Source organism: Bos indicus, chromosome 6 (assembly GCF_029378745.1).
Source record: "Bos indicus isolate NIAB-ARS_2022 breed Sahiwal x Tharparkar chromosome 6, NIAB-ARS_B.indTharparkar_mat_pri_1.0, whole genome shotgun sequence".
Classification (NCBI taxonomy): domain Eukaryota; kingdom Metazoa; phylum Chordata; class Mammalia; order Artiodactyla; family Bovidae; genus Bos; species Bos indicus.
Window position 1 is genome coordinate 85,622,347 of NC_091765.1, and position 26,912 is coordinate 85,649,258.

At 38.8% G+C, this 26,912-nt stretch overlaps 1 protein-coding gene across 1 annotated transcript in view; it reads right to left on the minus strand.

Moving 5' to 3' along the window:
- LOC109560536 (UDP-glucuronosyltransferase 2C1-like) overlaps positions 1-24,346 on the minus strand; it is a 37,125-nt gene extending 12,779 nt beyond the window's left edge. The window contains exons 1-3 of the mRNA XM_019962857.2: positions 23,554-24,346; positions 12,601-12,749; positions 8,772-8,903 (exon numbers count right to left, since the gene is read on the minus strand). Coding sequence (XP_019818416.1) covers positions 8,772-8,903; positions 12,601-12,749; positions 23,554-24,274 — 1,002 coding nt within the window. The 5' untranslated portion in view covers positions 24,275-24,346. The remainder of the gene's footprint in view (positions 1-8,771; positions 8,904-12,600; positions 12,750-23,553) is intronic.
- Positions 24,347-26,912: the final 2,566 nt, after the last annotated feature.

Below are 26,912 nucleotides of genomic sequence, written 5' to 3' on the forward strand. Positions count from 1 at the left end.
AGGTTCGTGACATTGTACAGGAGACAGGGATTCAGACCATTCCCATAGAAAAGAAATGCAAAAAAGCAAAATGGCTGTCTGGGGAGGCCTTACAAATAGCTGTGAAAAGAAGAGAAGTGAAAAGCAAAGGAGAAAAGGAAATATATAAACATCTGAATGCAGAGTTTCAAAGAATAGCAAGAAGAGATAAGAAAGCCTTCTTCGGTGATCAAGGCAAAGAAATAGAGGAAAACAACAGAATGGGAAAGACTAAGGATCTCTTCAAGAAAATCAGAGATACCAAAGGAACATTTCATGCAAAGATGGGCTCGATAAAGGACAGAAATGGTATGGACCTAACAGAAGCAGAAGATATTAAGAAGAAATGGCAAGAATACACAGAAGAACTGTACAAAAAAGATCTTCATGACTCAGATAATCACGATGGTGTGATCACTGACCTAGAGCCAGACATCCTGGAATGTGAAGTCAAGTGGGCCTTAGAAAGCATCACTACAAACAAAGCTAGTGGAGGTGATGGAATTCCAGTGGAGCTATTTCAAATCCTGAAAGATGATGCTGTGAAACTGCTGCACTCAATATGCCAGCACATTTGGAAAACTCAGCAGTGGCCACAAGACTGGAAAAGGTCAGTTTCCATTCCAATACCAAAGAAAGGCAATGCCAAAGAATGCTCAAACTACCACACAATTGCACTCATCTCACATGCTAGTAAAGTAATGCTCAAAATTCTACAAGCCAGCCTTCAGCAATATGTGAACCGTGAACTTCCAGATATTCAAGCTGGTTTTAGAAAAGGCAGAGGAACCAGAGATCAAATTGCCAACATCTGATGGATCATGGAAAAAGCAAGAGAGTTCCAGAAAAGCATCTATTTCTGCTTTATTGACTATGCCAAAGCCTTTGACTGTGTGGATCACAACAAACTGTGGAAAATTCTGAAAGAGATGGGAATACCAGACCACCTGATCTGCCTCTTGAGAAATTTGTATGCAGGTCAGGAAGCAACAGTTAGAACTGGACATGAACAACAGACTGGTTGCAAATAGAAAAAGGAGTTCGTCAAGGCTGTATATTGTCACCCTGTTTATTTAACTTATATGCAGAGTACATCTTGAGAAATGCTGGGCTAGAAGAAACACAAGCTGGAATCAAGATTGCTGGGAGAAATATCAATAACCTCAGATATGCAGATGACACCACTCTTATGGCAGAAAGTGAAGAGGAACTCAAAAGCCTCTTGATGAAAGTGAAAGAGGAGAGTGAAAAAGTTGGCTTAAAACTCAACATTCAGAAAACAAAGATCATGGCATCTGGTCCCATCACTTTATGGGAAATAGATGGGGAAACAGTGGAAATAGTGTCAGACTTTATTCAGGGGGTTCCAAAATCACTACAGATGGTGACTGCAGCCATGCAATTGAAAGATGCTTACTCCTTGGGAGGAAAGTTATGACCAACCTAGATAGCATATTCAAAAGCAGAGACATTACTTTGCCAACAAAGGTTTGTCTAGTCAAGGCTATGGTTTTTCCTGTGGTCATGTATGAATATGAGAGTTGGACTGTGAAGAAGGCTGAGTGCCAAAGAATTGATGCCTTTGAACTGTGGTGTTGGAGAAGACTCTTGAGAGTCCCTTGGACTGCAAGGAGATCCAACCAGTCCATTCTGAAGGAGATCAGCCCTGGGATTTCTTTGGAAGGAATGATGCTAAAGCTGAAACTCCAGTACTTTGGCCACCTCATGTGAAGAGTTGACTCATTGGAAAAGCCTCTGGTGGTGGGAGAGATTGGGGGCAAAAGGAGAAGGGGACGACAGAGGATGAGATGGCTGAATGGCATCACTGACTCAATGGACGTGAGTCTCAGTGAACTCCGGGAGCTGGTGATGGACAGGGAGGCCTGGCGTGCTGCGATTCATGGCATCGCAAAGAGTCAGACAGGACTGAGCGACTGATCTGATCTGATCTAGGGAACTGACATCCTGCTTCAAGCCACTGCCTGCTAAATTTCCCTGAGATCTGATTGACTAGTATAAGCCATTGGCTCCTCTGAAAGTAATGCCTACTTGCCTTTGAAGTCAGTGCTCTGAGGGATTCTCTTCTGAGCACAGAATACCTAGGCCAAGGAGTCCAGGATTGGGCTCAAACCTTTCAGTCTTTGGGAACCACCTCTGCTAATTGGCCTACTTGGGGATATGAGTCTTGACTGTATTCCTTCTCCATCCTTCCTATCTATCTAATTGTAGTTCCTTCTTTATATCTTTAGGTGTAGATCTTTACAGCCTGTCTCTGCTTGTTCTCATCAATAATTACTCTGTAAATAGGGTCTATTTTAGTGTGCCTAAGGAAAAAGGTGAGTTGGGGTCTTTCTACTCTTCTGTCTGAGCCACACTGCCATTGTATTCTCTTATAATCTTTTTATCTCTATAAATCCATTAGTAATCTCCCTAGGATCATTTTAATTTTAATTTTTTGCATCAACTCTCTTTTTTCTCTTTTCCAGTTTAGCTAAATGTTTGATAATTTTGCTGACTTTTTTAAAGTACTGGCTTTTTATTTTTTTGATTTTCCTTGTTTTATTTTTAACCTATTTTTTTGTTTATCTCTGATTTAATAATCATTACTTCTTTGCTTTGGCTACATGTTGGTCCAGCTAGCCTTCTTTTTATAGTTCTTAAAGTATAATCTTAGGTTGCTTGTTTTAGATCTTTCCTCTGTTTCAATGTAGTCACATAAAGCTATAAGGACTTCCCTGATGGCTCAATAGTAAAGAATCTGCCTGTCAATGCAGTAGATATGGGTTCAATCCTTGAATTGGGAAGATACCCTGGAGTAGGAAATAGCAACCCACTCCAGTATTCTTGCCTGAAAAATCCCACGAACAGAGGGGCTTAGTGGGCTATAGTCCATGGGGTTCCAAAAGAGTCGAACACTACTTAATTACTAAAATTCAAATTCAATAATTAAAATTTTTTCTATGGCCTTGCTTTCTCACCATACATTTTTTGTCTCTTGTGTTTTCATTCATTTAAAAAGATATTTTCTAGTTACTCTCATGCCTTATTCCTTGACCTATTGATCCAATAGCAGAAAATAGCTCCGCTTCTTTATAGATTAATCCTCTTTCTTTTACTGTTGTCATAATTTATATATTTATGCATTGTGTTCCTAACTACATAATTGTTTTTAAACATTTATATAATAAATTTTTGAGATTTTTAAAAGTTAGATATACAGCCAGAACTACAAAAATACTAACTTTTATAATTGAATTTACTGCACAATTTATTTCACATCACTGCAGATCTTTATTTCTTCATATAGCTTTGTGTTACTGTTTAGCAGACTTTTATTACTACCAGAAAGTTTTCCTTTTGCATTTTTTACAGGGAAAATCTAGTGTTAATGATGTTCCTCAACTTTTACTTTTCTGGGATTGTCCTAATTTGTACTTCAATTTTGAGGACATTTTCATCATATAAAATTCTGTTAACAATTTTGTCTTTCAACACTTTGAATTTAACAACTTACTGTCTTTCCAAGGTTTCTGATGAGAAATTGGCTCATCACTGTATTAAAGATACCATATATGTAATGTATTCTTTCTTCCTAGCTACTTTCAATATTTACTCATTATCTTTGGCTTTCAAGAAGTTGATTATAATATGTCTTAATGTAGGTTGCTTTGAGTTTATCCTACTGGAAATTCATTAAGCGTCTTGGAGGTATGGATTCATTCATGCTAACCTGCTTCAGTAATGTCTGAATCTTTGTGACCCAATAGACTATAGCCTGCCAAGCTCTTCTGTCCATGGGATTCTCCAGGCAAGACTACTGGAGCAGGTTTAGTGCCCTCCTCCAGGGGATCTTCCTGATCCAGGGATCGAGCTCACAGCTCTTAAGTCTCCTGCATTGGCAGGCAGGTTCTTTACCACTAGCACCATCTGGGAAGCTCCGTATAGATTCATACCTTTATTAAATTGGGGCTATTTTAAGCCATTATTTATTTTAGTATGCTATCTGCTGATTTCTCTCTTTCTGGAACTCCCACAGTATATATGCTAATTCACAGGATGGATCCTCACAACTTATAGACTTTGTTCATTTTTCTTCTTTTTTTTCTTTTTCTGTTCCTCAAACTTGATAATTTCAATTATTCTTTATTAACATTTGCCACCTCTTCTTAATATCCTTTACTTCTGTTAGGTCCATACAATTTCTGGCCTTTATTGAGCCCATCTTTGCATGAAATGTTCCCTTGGTATCTCTAATTTTCTTGAAGAGATCTCTAGTCTTTCCCATTCTATTGTTTTCCTCTATTTCTTTGCATTGATCACTGAGGAAGGCTTTCTTATCTCTTCTTGCTATTCTTTGGAACTCTGAATTCAAATGGGTGTATCTCTCCTTTTCTCCTTTACTTTTGGCTTCTTTTCTTTTCACAGCTATTTCTAAGGCCTCCTCAGACAGCCATTTTGCTTTTTTGCATTTATTTTTCTTGGGGATGGCCTTGCTCCCAGTCTCCTATACAATGTCACGAACCTCCATCCATTTTTCATCAGGCAGTCTGTCTATCAGATCTAGTCCCTTAAATCTATTTCACACTTCAATTGTATCAGTTCAATTCGGTTCAGTCGCTCACTCGTGTCCGACTCCTTGCGAATCCATGAATTGCAGCACGCCAGGCCTCCCTGTCCATCACCAACTCCCGGAGTTCATTCAGACTCACGTCCATCGAGTCAGTGATGCCATCAAATGTATAATCATTAGGAATTTGATTTAGGTCATACCTGAATGGTCTAGTGGTTTCCCATACTTTCTTTTTTTTTTTTTTCTCCCCTCCCCTACTTTCTTCAAATTAAGTCTGAATTTGGCAATAAGGAGTTCATGATCTGAGCCACAGTCAGCTCTCAGTCTTATTTTTGCTGACTGTATAGAGCTTCTCATTGGTGAAGGAAATGCCAACCCACCCCAGTATTCTTGCCTGGAGAATCCCAGGGACGGGGGAGCCTGGTGGGCTGCTGTCTATGGGGTTGCACAGAGTTGGACACAACTGAAGCGACTTTGCAGCAACAGCATAGAGCTTCTCCATATTTGGCTGCAAAGAATATAAGCAATCTGATTTCAGTGTTGACCATCTGGTGATGTCCATGTGCAGAGACTTCTCTTGTGTTGTTGGAAGAAGGTGTTTGCTATGACCAGTGTGTTATCTTGGCAGAACTCTATTAGCTTTTGCCCTGCTTCATTCTGTACTCCAAGGCCAAATTTGCCTGTTAGTCCAGGTGCTTCTTGACTTCCTACTTTTGCATTCCAGTCCCCAGTTAACATTTGCATTCCAGACATCCTGGAATGTGAAGTCAAGTGGGCCTTAGGAAGCATCACTACTAACAAAGCTAGTGGAGGTGATGGAATTCCAGTGGAGCTATTTCAAATCCTGAAAGATGATGCTGTGAAAGTGCTGCACTCAGTATGCCAGCAAATTTGGAAAACTCAGCAGTGGCCACAGGACTGGAAAAGGTCAGTTTCACTCCAATCCCTAAGAAAGGCAATGCCAACGAATGCTCAAACTACCACACAATTGCACTCATCTCACACGCTAGTAAAGTAATGCTCAAAATTCTCCAAGTCAGGCTTCAACAATACGTGGACCATGAACTTCCAGATGTTCAAGTTGGTTTTAGAAAAGACAGAGGAACCAGATATCAAATTGCCAACATCTGCTGGATCATGGAAAAAGGAAGAGAGTTCCAGAAAAATATCTATTTCTGCTTTGTTGACTATGCCAAAGCCTCTGACTGTGTGGATCACAATAAACTGTGGAAAATTCTTCAAGAGATGGGAATATCAGACCACCTGACCTGTCTCTTGAGACACCTGTATCCAGGTCAGGAAGGAACATTTAAACCTGGATACAGAACAACAGACTGGTTCCAAATAGGAAAAGGAGTATGTCAAGGCTGTATATTGTCACCCTGCTTATTTAACTTATACGCAGAGTACATCATGAGAAATGCTCAGCTGTATGAAGCCCAAGCTGGAGTCAAGATTCCTGGGAGAAATATCAATAATCTCAGATATGTAGATGACACCACCCTTATGGCAGAAAGTGAAGAACTAAAAAGCCTCTTGATGAAAGTAAAAGAGGAGATAAAAAAGTTGGCTTAAAGCTCAACATTCAGAAAACTAAGATCATGGCATCTGGTCCCAGCACTTCATGGTAAATAGATGGAGAAACAGTGGAAACAGTGGCAGACTTTATTTTGGGGGGCTCCAAAATCACTGCAGATGGTGACTGCAGCCATGAAATTAAAAGACACTTGCTCCCTGGAAGGAAAGTTATGACCGACCTAGACAGCAGATTAAAAAGCAGAGACATTATGTTGCCAACAAAGGTCCATCTAGTCAAAGCTATAGTGTTTCCAGTGGTCATGTATGGATGTAAGAATTGGACTATAAAGAAAGCTGAGCACTGAAGAATTGATGCTTTTGAACTGTGGTGTTGGAGAAGACTCTTGAGAGTCCCTTGGACTGCAAGGAGATCCAACCAGTCCATCCTAAAGGAAATCAGTCCTGAGTGTTCATTGGAAGGACTGATGTTGAAGCTGAAACTCCAGTACTTTGGCTACCTGATGCGAGGAGCAAACTCATTTGAAAAGACCGTGATGCTGGGAAAGATGAAGGCAGGAAGAGAAGGGGATAACAGAGGATGCGATGGTTGGATGGCATCACCAACTCAGTGGACATGAGTTTGAGTAAACTCCAGGAGTTGGTGATGGACAAGGAGGCCTGGCGTGCTGAAGTCCATGGGGTCGCAAAGAGTCGGACACAACTGAGCAACTGAACTGAACTGAGCTGAACATTTGCTGATGCTTTTTCTTCATGTCTGATTTAGACCCCCTTCCGTGGATTTTTCACTTTAGTTATTGTAACTGTTAGCTCTATAATTTCTTTTTGATTCTTTTAAAAAATAATTTCTTTCTCATTGCCAGTATTTCCTTTTGTCTCTGTATCATTTTCTTCTCTTTATCATTGTCTTTCTTTGTTTCTTTGTCCATCTTTAGGACGTTTTTAAAGTATTTGTTTCTAGTAATTCCAAAATCTAGCATCCCTCAGAAATTGTTTTTCTCAATTTATTTTATTCCTTTTTTCCCCTTCATTCTTTTGATTGGGCTATACTTTCTTCTAACTTTCTATGTATTGTGATATTGGTTGAGATGTGTACACTGGATTTTTAAACACGATTCTAACTCTGGAAATCTGATTCGCCCCTTTGATAGGGTTTGCTTTGTATATTTGTTTGTTTGACTGTTGAAGCATTTTTCTTTGCCAGGAAACAGCCTAAGGTTAAAGCTTTAGGCCTTCTAGATATTTTATGAACCATTATCTTTTCATGGACCTGCACATAGCTTTCTAAATTCCACTGTGTGAGGTTGTTTTTCGATGGCCTAATTCAGTGACTTGCTCCCAAGCAGACAAAAATGAGAAATTGAAAAAAATAAGCTTATCCTTTAAAGTTCCTGGAAATTGCATCTTCTAATGAAGGTTGAAATGACTGTGGCCAACTTTTGTGCCTCACCTCAATTATCACAGGCAGGAGTCAGCGATTAAATTGCAGACACACAGTATGTGGAGGTTAAAGTCTACTGCCTCTCATGGTGCCACAAATTACACCAGGAATACAGGCATGTTGGCTAATGTAAGGCTGGGTGATTTCCACCCAGCCTTTCCACTGTGAGTTGCAAGTACTTAGAGTCCAGAGTTCAAATATGATTACTTCAGATAGCTTTTGCTGGAACAATTTTGTTTATGCAGAGAGAGAGGTCTTGGTGCTTCAGATTCTGCCCTGGTTTAACCCCTAAGCATTGTATATTTTAATACAATTCAATATTCTTGTGAAGATCCTTTTTTACATTAAATATTTAGAAGGTACTGCTTCCACAAAACAGTTTTTGAAAGTAATTTGGCTATGAATACAATAATTATTGTGAGCATTTGTAACTTAACATTACAGGTAATTCTCTGTTTTCACTAAAGCTAGGGGGGAAAATGTCTTTGGGAGTTTAAGAAGAATATTATTCAGTTATAACCTAGAATAGTATCAATAAAAAGTATAATTTAGGGTAACATAATAGAGTGAACTACATAAATCTTTATTGTTTTGATATTATTAAAGTCTTCAATTATGTAAATAGAAGAATCATTGCTTAGGAGTATTCCAAGAATCTATGCTGTTACTTCAAGGGTCAACCAGGTCCTGATTGACCCAAATCCATTAATTATAAGGAAATATAGTCCCAAGGCATCCTGTGAATCAAGACTATAATTTAAAATATTATAGTCTTTAAAATGTTTAAATAAATATTTTAAAATATTCAAAATAAATATCTAAAATAAATATTATTTTATTCTCAATCATGGCAGTTGTAACTTGTGTATATGCCTCATATTAAGATAAAACAATACAAACAACAAAATAATGTTAGATTACATGGAAAGTTTAAAATCTAGGCACAAAGTTTACTGGTTAACAGTAGTGAATGATTCAGTATTAGCTCATTGTTTAAAGAAAATTCTGCAATATGTTTTCCTGTTAGCAATGCCAGGATAGCAATTACATATGTTGCTTTCACAGTTAATACTTTTTTAATATCTCAGTTAAATTGACAATAACAGTACCAATAACTTATACATTTTAAAGCACAGTTTTTAATTAAAGAGTTTTTCCTAGATTCTAAAATAGCTGCCCCTCCCTCAAAAAATATAAATATCTGACCTTTTGTGGAATTTGGGCAAGGGCTGATGCAATCATTTTAGAGTTTTCTTCTGTGAGGTTTTTGACCATTGATCCCAGAGTAAACACCACGACTCCATTTTTTCCAGAACTTTGAACAAACTCTTCAAACTCCTGTGAAGAAAACAGTCTTTGTTATGTGAGAGTTTAGAGTTATGAGTCACACACTTTTCTCAGTGTGCCTGAACTAAGAATGATTCTATTTTTTCATGTTAACCATTTCAGAGTACAGAATATGACCTGAAATCATTGGTTAATAGGCAAATTAAAAATGATTTAAATTGGAGGTTCCCTTTTAGCACATTAGAGATGTATGTGTGTATGTCTTTACAAATTATTGACTATATGTATCTTTTGCCATTGCTGAGCTCTTTACTTGTATCATTTGACTCTGATACATGGTAACTAAAGTAATATGTGTACATTTGCAGATGAGAAAGCTATTTCAGAAAGGTTAAGCAATTTGTCCAAGGCTGTAGAGCTTCCCTGGTAGCTCAGCTGGTAAAGAATCCACCTCCATTGCAGGAGACCCCAGTTCCACTCTTGGGTGGGAAGATATGCTGGAGAAGGGATAGGCTACCCACTCCTGTATTCTTGAGCTTCTCTGGTGGCTCAGACTGTAAAGAATCTGCCTGCAATGTGGGAGGGCTGGGTTTGGTCCCTGAGTTGGTAAGATCCTCTGGAGAAGGTAACAGTTACTCACTCCAGTATTCTGGCCTGGAGAATTCCATGGACAGAGGAGCCTGGCAGGCTACAGTCCATGGGGTCCCAAAGAGTTAGACACAACTGAGTGACTTTCACTTTCACACAGCTGTAGGTGTTACAGCCAAATTTCTAAGTTACTTCAGCATGATCAAATATGCCATTTTACTTTGAATGTGATGCTGTATGTGTCTATTACTGTCATTCAGTATGCATTATAAGAACTTCTGCATTACTTGTCCAGTCAGGAAGTTATATAGCTACCTCATTTCTAAATGTGCTGTGGAACCTTCTACCAAGAGAAAAAATAGGCAATATAAAACAAAACTGAAATTTAGAAAACAGAACAAAGTAACTGTACCAAAGTATGTCATTATGTTGACTGTGCTTCAGTAGAAAATGAAAGATAAATCTTATTAGCATCCATGGCTAAATATGAGGTGAAGCACCAGAACTACTTAAGAATCAAATGTTATTCATTTGGAGCATTGTGGAGAGGGTGCTAAAAGGTATTAAAGAGAACTGAATATAGTCATTGGCTTACTCATCATTTACCTTTGTACATGCACTAACTCTGAAACAGCCCACAAAAGTTATTATTGTGCATGAAAAGGTTGAAGTTTCACCAGGTTCTCCATCATATTCCTTTCTATTAGAGCCTCAATCCTCATGATTACTTTACTCTTCACCCTCTTTATGCCTCACTTTGCACATTTGCATTGACTCTTGTAGCGGTATATAATATGTTGATTTAGCATATAATATGTTGATTTAGTGTCCTTTGTTGTCTAATTTTTTAAATTAGGGATATTACTGAACCAACATTAGCAATACAAATTGTTCAAATAATTCAATGTTATGAAAATGCTTGCTACAATGAAGAATCCTACTGACATCATAGATTTAAGAATCTTTTTGTTTTTCATATGTGTGAGAGCATGTCATTACATGACTGCAGAGATGTGATTGTGCTTTTGTAGTGTCCCCAGGGCCCTAGTGTTCTCTGGTGGGTGGAGACAGGGAGATAGATTCACTGGAAAATCTACAAAGCCCTTACACTTCCTGGACACCCTGCAAAAAATAACAGATTGATCCTTGATGCCACATTATTGATAAATAAATACTTAAATACACACATTACACATACATACACATACACATTAAATATTACACATACATATGTGTTATTGGTCAATACTAAGACAATAGAAGAATTCTTCATATTTTTGAGCTATTAAATATATCTAATATGTTTATAAGCAAGCCTCACACTATTCCAACATTTGGTTTCTAGGATTTTAGAACTGAATGTTTACAAGGCATAAATCTTTTATTAAAAATTATGGAGAAAAAAAAAACAAACTCAGAATACTTAAAGGATTACTTTCTAAGCTGAAAAAATGGCTTACGACAATGTAGAATGGATATCCAACATCATCTATCTTTTCAAAATATTGAACATTGTGCTTTAAGATTTTGCTGTGAATGTAAATGTCTCTAAAAATAGTTTATTAATTTAAAAAACTTCATAAATACTTAATTGACCTGTCTCCAGTGATTAAAACAGTGTGTTTAATAGCTGCTTGCTAGATACTGCATTGTACCTCATTCAGCATATACAAACATGAATTGACCACTTTCCCTCAAAATTGCTCCTTTCTCCTTCTTCACTTAGTAAATGACAATATTATCTACTAAATTCCCACACAAAATAGTAAATATAAAGGATGACATATACAAGAAATAAAAAGCTAAGAATTAATTCTGAAACTGTCACTCTTAACTGCCACCTCCAGCCGATCTGAAAATCTTACCGACTTTCTTTGTAAATATTCTCCGAATCTTTCCACTTATGCTCAAAATTATTATCATATCGCATTTAGATTTCTATAAAGTCTTCTGAAACTACTGCACCTATTTCTCAGCCCATTTAAATTGTACTCCATTCCAAATAATTCAATAACCAAACTATATGAAGTGGTAAGCTGTATCACCTTATTGCTTAAAACTTGTACATTGATTTGTCATTGATATTAAATTTGAGGTAAAGAATACTTGTACTCTGCTGTGCTTAGCTGCTCAGTCATGTCTGATTCTTTGTGACCCCATGAACTGTAGCCCACCAGGCTCCTCTAATCCATGGGGATTTTCCAGACAAGAATTGAGATGGGTTGCCATGCCCTCCTCCAGGGGATCTTCCCTACCCAGGGATCAAACCCAGGTCTCCTCCACTCCAGGCGGATTCTTTACCTTCTGAGCCATCAGGGAAGCCCAAAGACTACTTAGTATTGCTCATTTGCTTTTTTCATAACTTACCCTATGGTCATCTTTCCATGCTAATTTCTTTCCTCTATTTAAACCAAACAAATGATTACTGTATGTTCTGCCAGGATTTTGGGTGAGCCATCACACCTCTATTTGATCTTTTCTCAAAGTATCGTAATTTCTCTACTATGTCCATTTCTTAGACTAGGTTATGCTGAATAACTTGCAACTCAAAAATCTCAGTGTCTTGGGGTTTCCCTGCTGTCCCAGCGATGAAGACTCTGCTTTCCAAGGCAGGGGGTACCTGTGCAATCTAGGTCAGGGAACTAAGATCCCACATGCTGCAGTAGCATGGCCAAAAGTAAATACGTAAATAAGAGGCTCAAGTATCTTAGTATCCTAAAGCAATGGCTTCTTTCTTTTACCATATATCCATCTATTATTACATGTATTTTTAATCAGGATTCAGATTGACACATGCCATTCACATCACAAAGGGAAAGAGAACTCTGGAGTAAGTGCATCTGACAATTAAGAGTTGGACATGGAAGTTATACATGACTCTTCAGCTCATACTCATTGCCCAGAGAATATTGGACAATTTCACTAAACTTAGGGGCTGGGAATTTTATTTTAGCTAAACATCTGGCATATTTGATTAGCATCAGTAATGATTACTATGATAATGTAGAAAATATGGTAGCATAAAAGTCTAATGTGGATAAGTCCCTTTAATTCTTGTGTCTAGGTTTTTAGTTTGAATATCAAGTACTAGAAATAATAAACTACAAATCATTTCAGGAGGTAAATACTGAGAGAGGCAAAAAGAAACACATTTAATTACCTTAGGCAAGGGTTTTGCAGGCTTGCAGTGCAGTCCTCCAACAAATTCAAAGTTAGGTAAGAAAGGGTGAGGAAATTCAAAATCCCAGTTAGTTCGAATCAACCACATTTCAGCTTTTCCCATAATCTCACATAATTTGGTAGATTTTCCTGAACAAAAATGAAAGATGATAAAGGGAAAAACATTTGATATGCTAGGTGGGACATGTTTTACCATCAAATTTCCTGTGAAGAATCTTTAAAGAACCAATATTAGTTCTATGCAACCCAAGATAAATCAATAGGCTTTTCCTCCTCCACGAGTACAAAATACTGAGACTAGGAAGAACCAAACACAGAAATAAGGATGGAATAACCAAAGATCTTCTGCTTTATCTCTACCAACAAAGTCTTTCAGCTTGAGCTACACCTGAGCCCTACTCCATGCTCAGAATCAGCAGGTGCTCTTAGCAATGAACAAGAAACTCAGCCAGTGATCCTCAGCCTACTGTGGTACAGTCTCCTCCTCTTCTGGAATTCCAATTTATCTCATTCTCATTGCTCCAAAAGCTTCTGATAGCTTTAAAAATAAGCAGCTTTTTAAATTGAACCATTGTTTTCTTTTCTGGTATTGGAAATGTCCTGTTACTACTAAGTACATCCTATCCAGAATGGAAATCTTATAATAAAAATCTTAAAGTAATTATCTCCTTTACAAAATTAGTTTCACAAAACTTTGTCCTCTTTGGTGAAGATAGAGCACTGCATCATAATCTGGTGGCAAAATATTTGCTATTTTGACCTACTTCCTTACAAAAGTGTCCCCTTTCAAAAGAAGTGGAAAGCATGTAAATATTAACATAATAGCAGCTCAAATTAGTGACTCTGAATTAAATCACATTCCTTAGTTTGGAGCAAAAGTTTCATTTCTGAATTTATATAATTACTGTGGTATAAGGAACCTTATTCAGAGTGTAAGTGTTCTTTTGAAATATGTACTCCACATAACCAATAAAAAGAAACTATAGCTATCTGGATTCTCACCACATGATTTTTTTAAAAAATATTTTCCTTGATATTCTAAGAGTGCTGAAGTTTTGATTAAAAAATATGAGGGATTTTTGAATTGTCAGGGAAACCTATCTGCTTAAAAGATCACAAGCAAATCTCAGTAATTTAGGGGTCTGATTCTGGTAAGGTCCAAGGTATTCAAATTCCAGTTTCAGATCTAGTATAGACCTCATATTTGAGCCTTAGGTGTCAGCTATGGGTATACTTTTATTTTCTTTCTGAAATGTTTTGCTCCTCTACTCTTTTAATGACAATTTTATTGACATACAATTTACACCATACAATTCTTCCTTTTAAATACACTGTGTGGTCTTTTATGCTACCTTCTTTTATTTAGCAAGTTTTCAGGATTGATTCCTAAGGTCATATGTATCAGTACTTCAAGATATTTTATTTCTGAATAATACTTTTGTACAGATATACTTCATTTTTTTAATCCATTCAGTAATTGTCGAATATTTGTGTTGTTTTCATATTTGGCTCTATGAATAATGTGGTTATGAGCATTAAAGTATGTAGTTTGTGTGGATAAATGCATTCATTTTTCTTTGTTATAAGCCTATGAGTAGAATTATGGGGTCATATCATTGATTTGCCTTCTTTTGTTATCCAAATAATACCTTCTTTAGTTAAAATCTGCACTCTTTTGTTATTAATCCAATGTGTTTCAAGCATCTTATTGAAAGGAAGACAATATTGTACAAAAACTATAATTGATCTGAATAAAGACTGTGAGCCAATATCTCAAATTTGGAAAACCATTTCCCAAAGTTCCAAAGCAATACTACTTTTTGTATTATGATGAGGCATTTGTTGGATACTGGACAATTCAAAGATTATTTATATCTTTAGAAAAATGTATCTACATTCTATATTGCTATTTGTTAGTGATTTACTGCAGATTTTTGTTTTTAGATTGAAGTGAAGTTAAATGTTAACTTGCATATTTCTATTTAGTAGAAAAAATCATCTCCTAAATTATGATCTTATTGCCTTATTAAACATTGACTATTTTTGTATCTAACCTAATAGTATTTTCCTAACATTCTTTTTCCTCCAGAACTGTTTATAGTTTCTCAAAATATTTTGAAGCAGATGCCATCTTACCTGTTTCCTCATCAATTATTAGAACAAATTCATACATAATAAAGTTAATAATTACATAAATTATGTTATATTTTAAATTTGAAAAAATATGCTTGGAATTCATTATACAATGGAGATTATAAATTTATCCTGAATGGCAGGCTATATCTAATAGTATTTTTAAACTTATAAGTAAAAGAAATGTTTTCCTTTTATTTTATGACTTTATTATTTTTTTTCAGATTATTGATATATTCCCCAAAGAATATTTCAGGTGCCAAGAGCTAGGAAAGAATCAGAGACAAGAGCTATGTCCTGTCACTAACTTCACACTAAAATATGTTCCTAAGCTGAGTATCAAACTGCTGGAACTAGGAGTAAACAAAAATCTTAGATCCAGCTGTAGGTCAGTCACTTCTTGATCCACGGTTCAGAAAATGTTACCGGGATGAGATGTCAATGACCTTTTCTCAGTTTTGCCTTTTGTACCTTGTACTTTGGACATAGGTGAGTGTTGGGTGCAACAGTTTCTGCCGATGTTTAGGGTCAAGTCTAGAGAAATAAACACCTGTTTCTGTCACAAAATGCCTAGAAACTGTCTCAATGTTACATGTCCACCTGGATTAAGTCTTATGCCTTGTTGAACACACAGTATATTCCTGGGCAGAATACTTCATTAGAAACACTCACATTGTTTCTGAATTGTTTAAGAAATGATTTCTCATAGAAATTTAAATGTGCTAAAAATAAGGAAAATGAAAAGATCTATATAAAACAAAAGATTACAACTCTAAAGGAAAATTTTTAAATTTAGTAATAAACTAATCTTTTAGTAATGACACATTATTAGAGATATTTCTGTCCAAAATAAGACATACAGATGGCTAACAAACACATGAAAAGATGCTCAACATCACTCATTATCAGAGAAATGCAAATCAAAACCACTATGAGGTACCATTTCACACCAGTCAGAATGGCTGCGATCCAAAAGTCTACAAATAATAAATGCTGGAGAGGGTGTGGAGAAAAGGGAACCCTCTTACACTGTTGGTGGGAATGCAAACTAGTACAGCCACTATGGAGAACAGTGTGGAGATTCCTTAAAAAACTGGAAATAGAACTGCCTTATGATCCAGCAATCCCACTGCTGGGCATACACACTGAGGAAACCAGAAGGGAAAGAGACACGTGTACCCCAATGTTCATCGCAGCACTGTTTATAATAGCCAAGACATGGAAGCAACCTAGATGTCCATCAGCAGATGAATGGACAAGAAAGCTGTGGTACATATACACAATGGAGTATTACTCAGCCATTAAAAAGAATACATTTGAATCAGTTCTAATGAGGTGGATGAAACTGGAGCCTACTATACAGAGTGAAGTAAGCCAGAAGGAAAAACATAAATACAGTATATTAACGCATATATATGGAATTTAGAAAGATGGTAACAATAACCCGGTGTACGAGACAGCAAAAGAGACATTGATGTATAGAACAGTCTTATGGACTCTGTGGGAGAGGGAGAGGGTGGGAAGATTTGGGAGAATGGCAATGAAACATGTAAAATATCATGTAGGAAACGAGTTGCCAGTCCAGGTTCGATGCACGATGCTGGATGCTTGGGGCTGGTGCACTGGGACGGCCCAGAGGGATGGTATGGGGAGGGAGGAGGGAGGAGGGTTCGGGATGGGGAACACATGTATACCTGTGGCGGATTCATTTTGATATTTGGCAAAACTAATACAAATATGTAAAGTTTAAAAATAAAATAAAATTAGAAAAAAAAAAGCAACTTTAAAATGTATATAAAACTAAAACTGACTCCTAAAAGCCAAAGCAACCTGAAGACATAACATTTCTGATTTCAGGCAATATTGTAAGCTATAGTGATCACAGCCATATGGTATAGGCATAAAAACAGGCACATGAACCAGTGGAACAGAATCACAAGCCACAAAATAAGCCCATACATATATGATCAACTAATATTTCACAAGGGAGCCAAAAATATTCAAATAAAAAAGATCATCTTTTAAATAATCCTATTTAATAAATAATAAATAATCCTGGAAAAAAAGAAAAAGGGTATTCAAATGAAAAGAATGAAACTAGACTGCAATCTTACTCCACTACAAAATTAACTGGAAATGGATTAAAGATTTCAATGTAAGATCTGAAACCATAGAGTTCCTAGAAGAAAACATGGCAGAAACTTTTCTTGATATGAGTCTTGGCAGTGATTTTTTAAACATGATACCAAAAGCATAAGCAACAAAATTAAAAATAAGCAAATGGGACTGCTTCAAACTAGAAGACTATGAACAGCAAAATAAATGATCAACAAAATGGAAAGGCAACCTATAAAATTAGGGACAATATTTTCAAACCATGTATCTGATACAGGATTGGCATTCAAAATGTCTAAAGAACTTATAAAACTCAGTACAAAAATAAAAAAACAAATAATTTAATGTAAAAATGAGCATGTGTGCATGCATGCTAAGTCACTTCAATCGTGTCCGACTCTTTGTGATCCCATGGACTGTGCAGCCCACCAGGTTCCTCTGTCCATGGGATTCTCCAGGCAAGAATACTGGAATGGGTTGCCATGCCCTTCTCTAGTGAAAATGAGCAAAGGACCTGAATAGACATTTTTCCAAAGAAGATATCAAATAGCTAACAAGTACATAAATGGGTGCTCCCCACTGCTAATCAGGGAAATGTAAATTAAAGTCACAATGAGATATCACCTCATGCCTGTTTATATGGCTATCATGAAAAGACAGGCGATAACTAATGCTGGTGAGGATATGGAGAGAAGGAAGCCCTGGTGCATTGTTGATAGGAATGTAAACTGGTGCAATACTCTGGAAAACAGTATGTAGGTCCATCAAAAAATAACATTGTAAAACTACTACCACCTCCCATGTTTCACTGCAGTGCTGTAGCATTGTTTAAGGTAGCCAAAATATGGAAAAACTCTAAATGTTTTTCTATGAGTGAATGGATAAAGAAAATATAATTATATATACCATGAAATAGTATTGCTACTGCTAAGTCGCTTCAGTCGTGTGTGACTCTGTGCAACCCCATAGACGGCAGCCCACCAGGCTTCCCGTCCCTGGGATTCTCCAGGCAAGAACACTGGAGTGGGTTGCCATTTCCTTCTCCAATGCATGAAAGTGAAAAGTGAAAGTGAAGTCGCTCAGTCGTGTCCGACTCTAGCGACCCCATGGACTGCAGCCTACCAGGCGCCTCTGTCCATGGGATTTTCTAAGCAAAAGTACTGGAATGGGGTGCCATTGCCTTCTCCGTGAAATAGTATTAAGTTATAAGAAAAAAAAAAAAAGACAACCTGTCATTTGCCTCAATATGGATGGAACTTGAGGAAATCATGGTAAGAGAAGTCAGAGAGGTAAAGACAAAAACTATGTGAAATCACTTAAATGTGGAATATTAAAACACACACACACACACACACACACAAAACAAAAAAGAAAATGAACTTATAGCAGCTGAGAACAGATTGTTGGTTGCCAAATGCCAGGATTGGAAAGTGGGTACAATAGATAGGTGAAGGTGGTGAAAGCGTACAAGCTTTCACTTGTAAAATAAGTAAGTCCTGGGGATATGATGTACAACATGTTGACTATATTTAGCAGTACTGTGTTGTATATATGAAATGAGTTAAGGGAGTAGATCTTAAAAGTTCTCATCTCAAAATTAAAAAGTTGTAACTATGTGAGGTGATGACCATTAACTAGAGATCTTGTGGTGATCACTTCACAATATGTATAAATACAAAATAATTACATTATATGCCTGTGATTTAAAAAAAGTGAATTTAAAGCAGGGCAAAAAAAAAGCAACATAAATTTTTCTCTGCCATTTGAGCCACTCACCACCCTCTTCTTTAGCGTATATTGCATATCTATATGCAAGGGCTGTGTGGAACTCCAGCCGCAGAGTCCAGGTGGGAGGGCAGGTGGGCCTAGGATGGGGGCAGTTGGTGGCCTCAGAGTGGAGAGGGGAGAGCGGTGGAGAGTACTGGAAGCAGAGACCTTGCCCACTGATTGAGGTGTGGGCTGCTTGAGAGGGCTCAGGGGTCCGGGGAAGACAGTGGTGCCTTGAGCACAGGCGGGGGAGGCTGGGAGACTGGCTCCCACTCCCAGGGCGAGTGCTTTGTGGACCCAGTACACACAGTGCTGAGCGCCCTGCTGCTCCTTGGCAGGCCGTCAGTCAGGACTTGCATGTTGATGGTACGCTTAGGCTTATTATTATCAGTCATCGAGCTCTCAGATCTACCTCACCTATTGAGATTAGACAAGTTAGACTTACAAACTGCCCAAAGGACAGCAACCACGATTCCTGTTTTTATTCTGATCCTACACATTCTTTTCCCCCAACTTTTTAAATCTGGAAACTTTCAAACTACAGAAGAGTTGAAAGAATATTAGAGGGAGCACCAGCCTTCACCCCCATACATCAACTGTTAAAACTGTACTTATGCTTTGCCTCCATCTCATCTCCATATACGGAGAAGGCAATGACACCCCACTCCAGTACTCTTGCCTGGAAAATCCCATGGACAGAGGAGCCTGGTAGGCTGCAGTCCATGGGGTCGCTGAGGGTCGGACATGACTGAGCAACTTCACTTTCACTTTTCACTTTCATGCATTGGGAAGGAAATGGCAACCCACTCCAGTGTTCTTGCCTGGAGAATCCCAGGGACATGGGAGCCTGGTGGGCTGCCGTCTATGGGGTCACACAGAGTCGGACATGACTGAAGCGATTTGGCAGAAGCAGCAGCATATCTATATTCCACATTAATTAGGTTTCCTTAGAAGACACAGGAATACCAACTCATCAAACAAACAAACGAACAAAACAATTTCCTTTTGCTAGCAAGGTAACTCTTTAGGAGAAAACATTTCTTCCTTAATCCTATAAGGTGTCACAGTGACCCACCACTCGCTTTGGCCTATGTAAGTTGCCGGCATTACTCTGATACATAAACTTTTGATGTATAACCCTCTATCTCAAAAACTCATATAACTGTGTTTTGATTTCTAATGGGAGGACTTATTTCAGAACTTTCTAAAAAACTGCCTCCCAGGTTATAATCTTAAGGTTGGCTCAATTACAATTTTCAATTTTTTCTACAGATTCACAATATTTTGTTGACACCTAAAATTAATACAAAGTAACATGTCAATTATATCTTAAAAAATCTAACTTAGTAATGCAAGCAGAACATGGCTGATAGGGCCCACATGGGGTCTCATTGATAAGATGGCTTGTTATTTGTGGTGTAGCTGTTAAACCATCAACCCTCATAACAGAAACCTGAGAGACCTTGGTTTTTCCAGAGTAGGCAGGTATAGCAGAGTAAGTGGCCCATGTCAATGAGAAAGGAGATCAGCTTACCTGCCACTGTAAGAGTTACCCTGGACTCCATAGAGGTGATGAGAGTTGGGGCCTGGGGCCCTGGGCACCTTCAGACTTCAGTGCCAAGTCTGAGGAGCCTGGGCAGAGCTGGGTCAGAGGACTCCTGCTCTGGACCAAGAGGGGATGTCTGGATCCCTGGAGGGGTATTTGGGCAGTCGACCTTCCAATGTCCCTTTATGCCACAGCTGGGACATGGACCTGGAGGGGCCTTGGCTTTAGGCATGAGCGGGCTCAGTGGCCTTCTTTGCCACATTTGAAGCAGGGACCAGTTGGCTTCCTTTCTTTGTTGGTTGATGGAGGCTTGGAGCCATGTAGGGCAGTGGCTAAAAAGGTGGTATTTGGCCTGATCTGGTTGGGCTTTCTCTAGCTTTGCCTGTTCTTCCCAATTTTTGAAAAATCTTAAAGGCTAAATTTAAAAGGTCTCGAGGAATTTGAAGGCTTTCTTCTGTCTTTTTTAGTTTCTTTCGGATATCTGGGAATGACTGGGAGATAAAATGGGTGTTAAGGACAATGGTGCCCTCTGCTGAAGTGGGTTCTAATTTTGCATATTTTTGTAGTGCTTCCATTAACCTGGATGGAAATTGTGCCAGGTCTTCATCTAGTCTTTGAGTTATTTCCTGCAGCTTATCAAAGCTGATGACTTTATGCCCTGCCTTTTGAAGGCCCACAGTAAGGCAGGTCTCCCTACCTGATAATCCCAGTTGGGATCATCTCAGGGGGACAGCCATTGCCCCTATGGGCTTAGTACCCTGTTTATCTCATCAGCATGCACCTGAGAGGCTTGCCATACTCCATACTCCTTCCTTCTCTTCTGGAAGAAGAGTGGAGGAAAGTATGATGTAAGTATCATGCTAGGTTAAGTCGTAAGACTGGGTAAAATCCTTGAATTCTTTTAGTAATTATCCAGGTCTGAGGAGAAGGAGCCAAGACGCTTTTCAATCTGAGACAGATAGGTGAGGGAGAATGGGACACGAACCTGAACAATGTCTTCTGCTCCAGCTACTTCAGGTAAGGGAGGAGTGGAGCGGGGTCCTCTGGTGAAGTTTCCTGTTTTAAAGTTGTTCGGAGAGGGGATCTAGGGAGACTGGGGTAAAGCCTTGGAACCCTCAGGGCAGAGGGTGGGGCTTAGGTCTCAGGGTTTATCTCAGGCACAAGCAGGAGAGGGTTGTTGGGCGCCGCGGTGGCCGCGACCTACCCTTGAGAGGGAGGGAGTGAGGAGGGGGCGTAAGGTGGAGGTTGTGGAACTGGATCTGGAGCGGCTACGAGGGGATTGGGAGCTATCGGGGGTAGGCTGTGGTCGGAAAGGTGGAAGGAAGAAGAAGGAAAGTCTGAACAAGGATTGGGAGACATTGTTTAGGAGGATGTGGTTCAGAGTGGGCTAAGAGTATTTGAGAAATAGAAGGGGATTCACAGAGAGGGGGTCGAGAGCGAAGAGCAAAGAAAGCCTGAACATAAGGGATTTCTAACTACTTGCCATTGCGGCAGCATAAGTTATATAATCGAGAATTCCATTTTCTGGCCACTGGGACCTGTTATCAAGTTGGTTTTGCAGCCAGACACTGTTAGAATAGGAAGTAAGTCTGTTTGGTCTTATCTCCCCTTGGAAGCCCAAAGCTTTTAGGTTTCGGAGAAATCATCCCAGAGGAGTAGACTTTGAAGACTGGGATTGAGAATTTCCCATTGCGGCCGAATAGGGAAGTTAAACAAGGGCGAGAGAAAGCGAGGAGACCTCGGACCTGAGAGCTTCCTCGTTCTCAGGACTTTCTTGGAGAATAATAATAGTCTGCTTTGAAATGGGCTTCCCCCATTTCAAAGTAGACGGGGCACAAGGCCGAGGGGCTGAGGGCCGTGGGGATCCTCCCCTCCCGCCTATCGCTAGGACTTAGAAACGAGGCGAGAAAGAGAGGATCCAAGGGAATGGGATTTCATTCACCCTTTGATGGTGACCGATGGATGAAATGTGGGCTGGTGTGTGGATGTTAGTCCAGCAAGGCGAGTGGAGACTCCCGTCCCAGAGCTCATCTCAGTTTCTCGGCAAGGTCCAAGGGAGGGGACCACCGGAGGTGGGCTTGTGAGAGGAGCCCACCCAGTTGCGGTGGATCTTCCCTCCCAGGTTTCGGCACCAAAATGTAAGGCAAGTGCAGAGAAAAAGAGAGTGAGCCGGGCAGTCAGACAAAAAAAGGGAAATTTATTAGAGGGAAAAAAGAGGGTGACTGGCTCTTAAGGAGAACCAGCGTTCTCCCTTTTGATGGAATCCTTCTTATACCTAACCAAAGAAAAATTCCCTAAAGGGATGGTCACATAGCTGGCGGTCTGGAATCTGGTGGTCTCACAGCTTTAGAAGATAGGTGCCAGTGAGATAACCGGATGTCATTTGGGCAATTTGGTCAGTCTCACAGATCACTGTGCTGTATTCTTTGTTTGTGAGGTCGACATAAGGATCCATCTTATCAATGAGACCCCATGTGGGCCCTATCAATGGCTTTCTCAAAGTATCTTCTGCAAAATCCTCCTTAACACAATTATATAAACTTTATTTAAAAAATAAGCATATCAGTTATGCAAAATGAAAGCATAAAAAGACTTGCTGAAACGGATAAAATCTTTGAGCTCAGGATCAAAGCTCAATTAGTTCACTTCTAATCCAATTATGAATGGAACAGCAACAATAAAATACATTTAAAAGTCTAGTTAGAGAAAAACAGTTCTTGTTTCTTTCTCTTTTGGAAGGCAAAGAGCAGATGAAACCAATGTATGTTTATTTTCCAGTTTTTTACTCATCACTTTATGAGCCTGGGAATCAGCAAACCAAGCCTTCAGAGGATGCAAACAGAAGGCCTGAGAAACAGCAGATTAATCAAAAAGAAAATGGAAGGTATAGTGCCCTATTCTAGGGGGTCTTCCTGACCCAGGAATCATCAAACCCCTGTCTCTTATGTTTCCTGCATTGGCAGACAGGTTCTTTACAGCTAGCACCACCTGGGAAACCTGCATATGAAAGGAGAAGTAAACAAGAGAGAAGTAGCCCAAGGTTATGGAACTTAAACACTGTCAGTTTTGGGTTTTGTAGATATCCTGAAAAAAAAAAAAAAAAAATTAGCAGCATTGAATAGGATTTATGGATAAATATAGAGAATATTTGTTCTCTGATAAATCTTTAGTACTCAATAATCTAAAACAAAACAAAAAATGAAAAGTTTAAGAAAAGAATAAAGAAAGATAAAGAATTGTTATTATGTTGTTACTCAAAACAGTTAAGAAATATGAGCTTGGAAAAGCTTTTTTAAGTTTTCATACAGTCAGATAAACATTTACATTTTCCATATGAAATAAGAATCATTATTACATGCAAATATCTCTTACCTAAAACCTTGCTGTAATATTCATCCCATTCTGGAAATACAAAATATGAATACATCAGGTCATTTATTGTATACGATAACCAGTTCTCCAGCCTCTGTATAAAAGTCATGCTGTCTGTCAGTCCTGATATGGCTCCAGGAACATATGAAGAAGGCATAGGAAGCCCAGCACACAATCTCTCAATGACATTCCCATAGGAAAACCGAAAGGAGTATATAAATGGAATGTTGAGAAGCTCAGCCACTAACTCCCCACAGAAGCTTAAAGGGTCAGCAATACAGATATCAAACTTAGCTGCCTGAAGCCTGGTGAGCAACTCCTTGTTTGTGACAACACTGTCACAAATGCTTCTGGTTGTTGCTAAAAACTCTTTCAACATTTTTGTCAGTCGTACTTGCCTCTCCCACCATGAAACTTTCGGCAGTTCAAAAGAAAGTGTGTAGAGATTAGCAGTGAATTCTTCCATGAAACTTTCTTTACTTATTGGACTTTCAAGGATCTCCACGTTAAAGGGAATCTGGGTATGATCAAGCAGAGAACTTGTTGAAGGTATGAGGACAGTTATCTCATGCCCACCAAGGTGGAGTTCATCCAGAATAATCTTTAAATTAATCCAGTGACTGAAATCCATGGGCCATACAAGTATCTTTCCGGTCCTTCCAGAGTCAAAGAACCATAGATGCAGCATGAAAAGGACATAGAAGCCTTTCACAGTCTTCATAATCAACTCACTGAAACTAAATCTGGGCTTGGACGAAGTGCATGAAACTCAAAATCCAAACATCTCTCCTTGACTCTCCCAATCAATTTATACTAGGTAGGATTGAACTTTGATTTATGTACTTTGTATTAAAGATTAAAACAAAATGAAACTGCCTTGATGGAAAAAAAAAAAAAAAAAGAAACAGTCGATAATGTCAATAAAATAATTAAGGGAAAAAGAGAAACACCTCAGAGTGAGTTTCCAAACTTCTTTTATGAGCTTCCTTGGTGGTTCATATGGTAGAGAATCTGCACTCAATGCAGGAGACCTGGATTCAATCCCAGGGTCAGGAAGAAATAGCTACAGAAAAAACAAAACAAACAAAAAACTTCAGAATGAGATTTTCAAAACTTCTTTTCATGGATATCAAAAACAGAGGACATGAAGTTAGACATCAATTCATAGTAATTTCTAAATAATGTTAAGAAAGTTCATCATCATTTGATGAATATTCAATTAAGACTAGATTTTTTGGATCTTTTCCTCTGATTTGATTTGAATGTTCATTGAACAGAATGGTCTCTCTAATATTTCTTTTACTGATGGCAGATTCTTTATCCACTGAACCACCAATATTTGTCTATAATTTTATACACACTCATATTTTGATTGTCTGGAAACTAATTATCTCTTATTATTTAAGAAGGAATTTATTTTCAAGTAAAATATTTTAGGTCACATATTTTGTCTTTCAGAACTTTGAACAAATCAAACAACTCTTTCCTGGCCTGCCAAGTTTCCACTGTTGGACACTCAGTTGTGTCCAGCTCTTTGCAACCCCATGGACTACAGCACGCCAAGCTTCACTATCCTTCACCATCTCCCAGAGCTTGCTCAAACCCATGTCCATAGAGTCGGTGATCCCATCCAACCATCTCATCCTCTGTCATCCCCTTCTCCTGCTGCGCTCAATCTTTCCCAGCATCAGGGTCTTTTCAAATGAGTCAGCTCTTTGCATCAGGTGGCCAAAGTACCGGAGTTTCAGCTTCAACATAAGTCCATCCAATGAACATATAGAATTGATTTCCTTTAGGATGAACTGGTTGGATCTCCTTGCAGTCCAAGGGACTCTCAGGAGTCTTCTACGACACCACAGTTCAAAAGCATCAATTCCAGGGCTCAGCTTTCTTTATAGTCCAACTCTAACATCCACACATGACTACTGGAAAAACTATAGCCTTGACTATGTGGACACTTGTTAGCAAGGTAATATCTCTGCTTTTTAATATGCTGTCTAGGTTGGTCATAACTTTCCTTCCAGGGAGCAAATGTCTTTTAATTTCATGGCTGCATTCACCATCTGCAGTGATTTGGGAGCCCCCCAAAGTAAAGTCTGCTACTGTTTCCAGTGTTTCCCCATCTATTTCCCATGAAGTGATAGGACTGGATGCCATGATCTTAGTTTTTGAATGCCAAGCTTTAAGCCAACTTTTTCACTCTCCTCTATCACTTTCATCAAGAGGCTCTTTAGCTCTTCTTCACCTTCTGGAATAAGGGTGGTGTCATCTGCATATCTGCTGCTGCTACTGCTGCTAAGTCACTTCAGTCATGTCCGACTCTGTGAGACCCTATAAATGGCAGCCCACCAGGATCCACGTCCCTGGGATTCTCCAGGCAAGAACACTGGAGTGGGTTGCCATTTCCTTCTCCAATGAATGAAAGTGAAAAGTGAACATGAAGTCTCTCAGTCATGTCCGACTCTTTGCGACCCCATGGACTGCAGCCCACCAGGCTCCTCTGTCCATGGGATCTTCCAGTCAAGAGTACTGGAGTGGGTTGCCATTGCCTTCTCCGCTGCATATCTGAGGTTACTGATATTTCTTCCAGCAATCTTGATTCCAGCTTGGGTTTCTTAAAACACAGCGTTTCTCATGATGTATTCTGCATATAAATTAAATAAGCAGGGTGACAATATACAGCCTTGATGTACTCCTTTTCTATTTGGAACCAGTCTGTTGTTCCATGTCCAGTTCTAACTGTTGCTTCCTGACCTGCATATAGGTTTCTCAAGAGGCAGGTCAGGTGGTCTGGTATTCCCCCATCTTTCAGAATTTTCCACAGTTTATTGTGATCCACATAGTCAAAGGCTTTGGCATAGTCAATAAAGCAGAAATACATGTTTTTCTGGAACTTTCTTGCTTTTCTGATGATCCAGCAGATGTTGACAATTTGGTCTCTGGTTCCTCTGCCTTTTCTAAGACCAGCTTGAACATCTGGAAGTTCACAGTTCATGTATTGCTGAAGCCTGGATTTGAATATTTTGAGCATTACTTTACTAGTGTGTGAGATGAGTGCAATTGTGTGGTAGTTTGAGCATTCTTTGGCATTGCCTTTCTTTGGAATTGGAATGAAAACTGACCTTTTCCAGTCCTGTGGCCACTGCTAAGTTTTCCAAATTTGCTGACATATTGAGTGCAACACTTTCACAGCATCCTCTTTTAGGATTTGAAATAGCTCAACTGGAATTCTATCACCTCCACTAGCTTTGTTCATAGTGATGCTTCCTAAGGCCCACTTGACTTCACATTCCAGGATGTCTGACTCTAGGTCAGTGATCACACCATCATGATTATCTGGATCATGAAGAATTTTTTGT